The 9,356-nt window shown below is 33.0% G+C and overlaps 1 protein-coding gene across 1 annotated transcript; it reads right to left on the reverse strand.

The window, feature by feature from the left end:
* Nucleotides 1-287: 287 nt before the first annotated feature.
* On the reverse strand, nucleotides 288-6,688 carry LOC115975438 (protein NRT1/ PTR FAMILY 5.10-like). The gene is made up of 4 exons (XM_031096214.1): nucleotides 6,527-6,688; nucleotides 6,211-6,428; nucleotides 2,091-2,638; nucleotides 288-1,139 (listed from the first exon to the last, which is right to left on the reverse strand). Exons 1-4 carry the CDS (start codon nucleotides 6,639-6,641, stop codon nucleotides 323-325), a joined length of 1,698 nt encoding a protein of 565 aa, XP_030952074.1. The 5' UTR covers nucleotides 6,642-6,688; the 3' UTR covers nucleotides 288-322.
* Nucleotides 6,689-9,356: the final 2,668 nt, after the last annotated feature.

Here is a 9,356-nt window from a genome sequence, read left to right on the forward strand (position 1 = left end):
AACACTGTAGCAAAATAATTTTTAAATGTGTAAATAGTGCTGTGGGACCCATATTTAATGAAAAAATTGATAAAAAATGAAATTTGTGGATCCGTAAACAGTGCACGGATGCACTGTTCACGCCAAACTGGTCAAAAGTTGCGGCTACTGTTCATGTACCGTACATGAACAGTAACCGCATTGGGGTAAAACGCGTGCTCCCAAAAAAAAAAAAAAAAAAAAAAAAAAAGGCAAAACGCAGCAACTAAAACGCAGCAATCAAAACGCGTATCCAAACTAACACTATATATTACAAATTGAAGTAAACGTGGGATGACCGTACCTATGTTGTACTTTTCCTATTATAAATATAAGATTTTGCAAAATATACATATGCAGCCAATGCTATTGCACTGAGTCCTGCAAGTACCCAATAGAAGTAATCAAGATGTGCCCGATTAAGATTATCAGCAAACCAACTATTTTTGCCATCCCTGCCGGTCACTTCTTCAATGACAGAGACGAGAAAGCTACTCAAAAAATTCCCGAACCCAAAAATACTGAGATAGAGGGCGAGGCCCACACTTCTTAATTCAATTGGGACCTGATCATAGAAGAATTCTTGTAGGCCAACCACAGTGAAAACATCAGCAATTCCTGACAGAACATATTGAGGAAGAAGCCACCATGCACTCATTGGAATAGTCACATTTGGCATATCAACTAGCTCATATTCTTTAGCAATTTTGAGCCTTTTCATTTCAACTAGAGCTGCAACTACAATGCAAATGGCAGAGAAAAGCATCCCAATTCCAATTCTCTGTAACATCGTGATACCAGAGGGATTTCTAGTAAAAGCTCTTGCTATAGGAACAAAGATGCGATCATATATAGGAATGACGAGAATAATGGACAGGTTGACAAAGAACTGCAGTGAAGCAGCTGGTATCTCAAAACCAGGAAAAATTGTTCTGTCCATAGTAGCACCTTGCTTGGTAAAGAAAGTTGAGATCTGAGCATACACAACAGCATATCCCAAGCTCGTAACCCATATTGGAACAAGCCTAAGAACAGTCTTTGCTTCTTCAATGTTACTGAAAGAACAAACCTTTCCTTCTTCTTTTGAACCATCTGGGGATAACAAGGCTTTGTTAAGAAACCTGCAACATCAGAGGATTCAGATGGCCCTATAAGAGGACTTGTTATCTAATTTAAATATTTAATTAACTGATTCAAAGTAGTTTTAGTGAGTCAACTTCTATTGCAAGTGGAAGACTTGTCGAGTACCTACGAATCACATTATGGCATTCTTAATATAAGAGAAGTTCCTTGTACTATTTTCAAATTTGTTTCCCTTTCTTTGGAAAAGCAGAAGTCCCTTTGTGTCATGCTAAAAAGTTGCATCCTAAAAAGATGTAAGAGCCCTCTAATTTGGGACCAAGTCAGGTGGTAATTGGTATGTGTAGCTTTAGGTAAGCAAATAACCACATAACATGGATACTGAGCCCGCAACTTATTGTTTTTGGTGGAAGACACTTGCCATTACATGAAAACCTGATCTCAATCTTTAAAAGCTTGCACTTAATGCACCGAGATCCCATTTTTATAATATTTGGGAGATGTGATTAATAAGCAGCCTTACTGCCCCTTCCTTTTTTTTTTTTTTTTTTGGGCAGGGTCTTATTCTTAAGGAGTGTCAAGGTCAATGGCTGTTTATAAAATCCTATAAAAGCACAAAAGAGAGTCCGTCTGGGAGTAATTATTAGGTACTCCCGGAGCATGAAAAATGATGTTCCTTCTTCTAACATTCATGGTAGGGTCCATTCATTAAATTTATGGTGAGATCCACTATGAATTTGAGAAGAGAGAGTGTCATTTCTCTGTACTCTGAGAGTACCTAAGAATTTTCCTTCGTTTGGAAGCCTCTTGATAAATTAATTTTACTATTTCCAAGTTCTTTTGAAATTGTCAAAGACATTGCGAGTATACTGAAATAAAAGCTTATCTAAGACTTCAAATGTACCATAATTAGTTACTGGACCTATATTGCTACTTTTCTATTTCCTTTTCCTCTTAATTTATCAGCATATGATGAAATGCACTTATCTTACTTGAATTGTTCAGAGCTATGGTGTGGCAGGGTTGCATGAGCTTCCTCTTCAATAATTATTGGCAAAGGGGTAGTCCGCCAATTTTTAACAGCAGCAACAAAGACTAGACCAATCCTGAGAAATGGGCTTTTCTCATCCCCTTTAACACTATATCGATAAGTCTTGGTACCGAGCAAGAAAACGCCCAATGCAGCAACCATTAGAATACAAGGAATTCCAAATCCCAGACCCCAACTAAGGTTTTCTTGTATATAGCACGTGACCAAATTTGTAATAGCAGCACCCCCACATATACCAAAATACCACCAGTTGAAGAATGAGCTTTTGGCTTTGCACTCCTCAGGATCTAGTCCATCAAACTGATCAGCTCCAAAAGCCTGAACACAAGGCTTGTGTCCACCTTGCCCAACTGCAACTAGATATAGAGATAAGAAGAATAAGATTACTTGGAGCTGACAAGTAGAACGTAACATAATTTTGTTGGCGTCTATGTAATCAGAAGTGCTTAGAAAAGGAAGCATAGCCGACACAGTCAACAAGCCTAGTCCCTGTGATTCATCCCAATCCAAGTCAAAGATTATTTAACAGAAAAATATGACAGAAGCTTCTAACACAATGCTAAATAAGGCATTTCTCTCAAAGTCAAGATTACGTATAAATTAAGGTTCAACATGTTGGGGTTTATGCCATAAAATCCAATTTATTGATATGTCATAAATAATTAAATTGTTTAATTATATGAGACTATTTATAAATGAACTAATGAGACATTATCATAGTCCTTGAGATGTATTGTATGTGATGTAGTCACAGAAGATATAAATCACAAGTTCCTTGTAAACTCAAAATATAGTTTGTAGTCGGTGATGAAATCAGGTGTTTCATCTGCGATGACTATAACACATCAACTAAGATGGTTTGTCTTGATCATGGAAGTGGAGACTTCTAGTTAATGTGTTGATGTGTCTTAAGTGTTAAGATATAATGAACTGGACCGCTGTGAAATTAATTATTCAACCAACAACTGTCACCTGAATAATTAATCTCACGACTTATAATTTCATAGACTCTCAATCCTGAGAGAATAATGAACCCGATTATGAAATGTAAGTTACTTTGATATATCTGAAGTCAAATCTAATATTTACAGTCAAAATCTCAGTATATTGGGTAACCACACGTAATGTTAAGGGAACATATATTCTCAAGATAGAATCCATAATCTCTTATATAGAGACACGAAATATCCTTTTGATATAAGTTTAATGGGAACTGGTTATTCAGGGCGCCCACTTTAGTAAGGAGTTACTAAAGCTTATATTTATTGAAATTGGATTTCAATAAACTGGGTACTCGAGGATAAAATAATTGTTTACAAAGTGACAATTCCTTATGACTTTGTTCACTATGGATATTTCATGGAGGGGTCAAATGATATCATTAGAGTCTTGAGATATAATTTATTAATAAGGTCTAGAATGCAATTATATTTATATAGTGCTATTAAATATAATTAATGGTAACTTTATACTTGTTAAGAGTTGACAGAAAAGCTCAAAGCCCATTAGAGCTAAAGTCTTATTTGTTCTCTTTGGTCCCATCTCAAGCCACAAACTAAAATCCAATTGGGTAAGCCCAAAAAGCTAACCCAATTAGATAATCAGTTTTTATTTAATAAGAGTTATTAAATAAAGTAACTACTAAGGTAGTTAGTATGTACGTATGATAAAAAAATAAAAAATAAAAATAAAACAGTTTTTCTCTACAAGGAGGAGAAGAAGAACTTAGTTTGAAAATCAACGTACAAAAGGACTGATTGAAAGACCACACTTCTTGGGCATCATGTGGAATTGAGATGTTGATTAGAGGTATTCTCAAGTCTTGTTTTGAATTTCACTGCATCAAGGTACACTTTCTATTCTTTGTTCTAGAATTCAGGGTTACATGTTATCTTTCATGAATGAAGTAGATCCGTGTTTGTTGCTTCTGTTATGTGTTTTGTATGAGATGCAAAACCAGATTTTCCAACACAACATGTGTCTTTTATTTAGTGGGCTAGCACAGTAAATAAATAAATAAATATATATATATATATATATATATATATATATTATATACGGGTTAATAATTATGTACAATGTTGACTGTCTCAAGAGCATTCATACCTAAGAGCATTCATACCTTGTATGAATGCTCATTAGACCATCAACATTGTATATAAGATGCCATATATGGGAACTTGTGCCTAGGAAAGATATTAGAAAAATGTTAAGTATTGGACGAGGTTCAATTTGGACTCTCAACCATTAATTTCAAAACCAATATGATGTCATCCTTGAGTCTCCCTCGCACTAACCATCAAAAATAAAAAAGTCTAATAGTTGAAATTGACTTGATTTTTGAATTTTTTTTTTACATGTTTTATAATAACTGTTTCATGTGTGCCCAATTTGCCATATTAGCTAGTTTTGTATAAACTTAAAAGGGAGGGAAAAACTAAGGACCTAATCGATAGTGAAAGTTGAAGGACCAAATTAAACAACTAAAAACTTTAAATTTGACATGTTTTATCAACTTCTACAAATTTCTCTTTCAAGGTAAATAGGCTATAGATGAGAAAAAAAATATCAATCAACCAGCAAATTGGAGAAGCATTTAAGTTCAAAATAGCTTTAGTCTATTTGAAGCCCATTACAAATGTATCCTTACAAAGTTAGACCCTAGATTTATTCAACTTTAATTCATGGCCATCAAATGGAAAGGATCCAAATCCATAATGAAGATGTTAATATATTTAAATGTATTTAGGCTTTGTATTAGGGGGTGAGGGGGAGTTTAACTTGATCTTTCAAGAGGGGCAAGTTTCACAAAATAAAGCACAGTCTAAAAAAGCAATAATAATTATAAACAAAAACCAAAAACGTCAAAATTTAAAAAACAATCATATATTAATATTCACGTTGGGGAGGAGCAATGAGTCAGAAACTTTCATCATGTCACACGTGCTAGGCTCACACGGCAATGAGCCAGAAACTTTCAAAAACAATCATATATTAATATTAAATTAGGCTCACTCACTTCTCCATCATATTACGTTGGGAGGGGCAATGAGTCAGAATGAGATGGAAATTTTCCAAGGCTTTGTCATGTCACACGTGCTAGGCTCACCAAACTAAAAAGCAAAAATAAAGTTGAAAGAAGTCATCTGTATATTAAACTGAAGGCAGAAGAACATGAAGAACGAAAGAAGAACTGAAGAAGCAGTGAAGAAACAAAGAGGAAGAAGGAGCTGCATCGTTTGCGAACAAGATCCGAGCAAAATCTCCTCCAAAACATCAATTTAGCGAACAAGATCTGCTACTTTCAGCTTCTAGCGAACAAGATAACCCTCTCGACGATGAAAGATTCAAAACTTTCGGCAAGTTTTCAGTGAATATTTTCAAACAAAAAGCCTAGGTCTGACCGGAAAACCCGTGCATGGTCTAAAATGTCCATTTCGTTGTCTTTTTAAGGTTCAGATACAAAGGAAAGTAGGAAACCGTGAGAAGCGGTCTGGTCACGGTTCTCAGAACTGTGAGGTCTGACCGAGGTTCACACGGGTCCCTGTTTTTTTCTCATAAAACGGTTCTTGAGACTAAAAGAATCGTAAAAATAACGGTTCGAGGTTTTTCCGGTCGAACCATACGGTCCGATCCGGGTTTCAAAACCTTGCCGTCTATAGCTATAGGGTTGGGCTGCATGTCATTCTTATCCCACATGTGTGGTTCTTACATACACGGTTTTACAAGTGTGGATTTTACATAAGAGTTGTTTCAGGAAGTGACCACGCAAATGAACCCAATACTATTACTTCTTTCTTATTAAAAAAAAAAACTTAATTGAATAAATAAAGTCCTGGGCACAAAAGAATAAATTGGCGATGTACAAGACATTTAGCACAAGCAGCTATTTAATTCCATGGTCCCAAAGTTCAAAGCAAAGAACAAGAAGCTATTTTTAGAGCTCGAAATTATTATACATTTGTTATTAGTAAGTGAAAATAATAAAGTTAGTGGGACCCAATCGAGAAAATGTTAGTGTATAAAAAAAATATGTGATTAGGAGAGAGACACAGACGTACCAAGATGTAGATAAGAGAAGCAACGACAATGGTGCGGTAGCGACCCAGAAATGAATCGGCCAGGAATGCTCCCAAAAGAGGAAGCAACGACGCTGTTCCGGACCATACGTTAACGTTCTCCGCCGCAGTGGCTGTGGACTGACCCAGCGGTCCCGTCAAGTACGTTATCAAGTTCGCGCTTATCCCATAGTATGCAAACCTCTCCGCCACTTCCACACCTATATATAACAAATCTATCACAAAACGCGCACACAAAATATATGAAATAATTAGTGGGTACTGTACTGTACTCATGTATGTAGTGTTAAAGTGTTACCTATGATGAAATATGCTGACCTCCAGCCACCAGTGTTCGATCGGAGGACTGGGCGGCCTTTGTGGTCTACGGCACCATCCACGGTGTCTGACAGTGACACAAGTGGGATGTCCATGTTATGGCCGCCTATCTTCTTTGCTTTCCTACTACTTTGGACTTTCCCAACACTTTGAACCGTAAAAAAATGTTTTTCCTAAAAGCAAGCAGGCAACAACCACGAAACCAAGGTAAACATATTTCGTTTTCGTACATCATCAACATGTTCCTTCCTTCCTTCCTTCCTTCTTCCACCTGTTTCTTCTCTTTTTCCTTTTTTTTGTCTTTTTCTTTTTGGTGCCGTTTGGATTCAGCGTTTTCCGCTGTATCCAAAGATGCGTTTTTCCTCTTTTTTTTTTTTTTTTTTTTTTTTCCTCACTTCACGCTTTCCAGGACATAAAGTACTGTAGCAGTATTGTAACAGTACTGTTTATCACTGTTCACATATTAAAAAATATTAAAAATGGGTTCCATAGTATTATTTACATATTTAAAAATTATTTTGTTACAGTGTTTTCAGTTTTCAGTTTTCAGTTTCAGCAACAATAAGCTCAATCCAACGACCTCTTTATCATGTGTTTTGATATTAAAAAAAAAAAAAAAAAAATTGAAGGAATATGCAATCAAACGAGGGAATATATTATTAGGTTTTTTCTTCCTTTACAATTTAATTTAACATAGACCATTCATATTAGCTTTACAATTTTAGTTGTACGATTTTAATTTTCTTTTTCACGCTTTTCTTCTTCTTTTTTGGCAAATTAGTATTATTATTATTGTGATGTATGAAAACTTACAAGTATTGTATTGAGTAGAACTGTAGAAGTAACAATTTAACTAAAAATATAATCATAATCATAATATAATCATAATCATAGGGGGTGTTTGAAATAGTGATATGATAACATTGATGAGGCAAGTGACATGCATGCATGGGTTTGAAATAGTGATATGATAACAATATAAAATCTAAATTTGGATATAGCAAGGAATTTATTTCATTGACTACTAATTTCTTCCAAAACATTCTGGCAGCTCAAGGATCATGCAAAATCAAATGTTAAATTTAGTTGTTTGAGGCCATACAACCGTTATACTTAAAAGAAACCTAAATTATCACCTAATCAGGGAATTTTTAGATAATCCTAACAAACTATATTATAACTCCATTAATATAAATCTATCCCAAAAACGGAATATATCTCCATTAAGTCGATAATTTCTACATTGATGACATTTTAAAAAAAAAAAAAATCTATCATATTTTCTTATATCTATCAATCATGTTTTCTTTCTCTTCTTTTTTTTTTTTTTCATTTTTTTTTTATATTAACGTGGATTCGAAATTATAATTTCATTAGGATTTAAACTCTATAATTATATCAAATGAGACTCAACATATATATATATATATATATATATATCATTTTTAATTTCAATAGGATTAAATTTTATATCAAATGGACTCTACCAACATATTCATCCTTAAAAAAATAAAAATAAAAAAATAAAAAAAAAATTATATAACCAAATTTGATTAGGAATCCATATCCCTATATTATATTATAAATAGTTTTTTTTTTTTTTTAGGGATTATTTGTTACAATTTCAACTCAGCTTTTCATTCCTATATCATTCTGCACTTTCAACATCACTCTACTATACAATCTCTTGCATTGATTTTGGTTCTTGGAGCGCCTTCAAAACAAAAGGAATGTAAAGTTTTTTTATCGGGTTTAATGTTAACATATACGAGAGATATTTTGGTAAATTAGAAAAAGTTTGATGAAACATAAAAGGAAAAAGAATAAAGAATGCACAATCTAAAAAATAAAAATAAAAATAAATAGTGACTGTATTAGTCAGTGGCTTTTGGAGATTGTTGTTTTCATTTTTGGAATTCTTTACATTCATGTGTATGTATGTATTGGGTTTAATTGAATTGGAATTATCTTTGAAATTTTGGTTTTGATTGAATAATGAAAATGACATAAGAAGTATGTTCCAATATTTGGAGAGTACTGTATATGTGTTGTTGTAGTTTAAACTTAGTATTTGAATTGTTAAATTGTTAATTCACAGTTTTATTATTCATCTATTAATCATGAATAATAATATTGCTACTTGCAACCATCATGATCATATGGTATCAATGATGTGATCATTCTGAATGCTTTCTTTTAGAGTTTAGATAGAATCTATTTTATGATTAAAAAAATTTACAATTAAAAGACTTTTGAAATTACATTTAAAAAAAAATTATTGGATACGTTGGATCTTAAATGACTTCTATTAAATTCCATCATTTACAGCATCTTTAAAAAAGAAAACTCATATAGATAGGTATTATGATATTATTTGGAATTATCATAATAGACTAACATATTACACATACTACGGATCTAACTATAACATCCTATACTATAAAATAAAAATTGGACTTATGGTTATCTTCTCTTTGCAAAAAATGGTTAAATTCTCATTAATTGTGATAATTCACTTTTAGATAAAATAGAAACTCTATTAACTAAGTTTTAAGAAATTTGAAATTCTATTTCAAAAAATTTCTAGAAGATTAGATTTTATTTTAATAATTTTATATTATAAAAGAATAAAATTTATATATTACATATAATTATTACTTCAGTTACCTTCTAAATGATGGAGGATATGAGAATGCAATTTGTAAATCTATTATCAAGATAACATAGATTAGATTCGTGATGGATAATAGATTTAATTGCAGTTGGGTATTGTGTGAAGTCATCACCATAGAATAGCTCACGTCGGGATG

Source organism: Quercus lobata, chromosome 2 (assembly GCF_001633185.2).
Source record: "Quercus lobata isolate SW786 chromosome 2, ValleyOak3.0 Primary Assembly, whole genome shotgun sequence".
Classification (NCBI taxonomy): domain Eukaryota; kingdom Viridiplantae; phylum Streptophyta; class Magnoliopsida; order Fagales; family Fagaceae; genus Quercus; species Quercus lobata.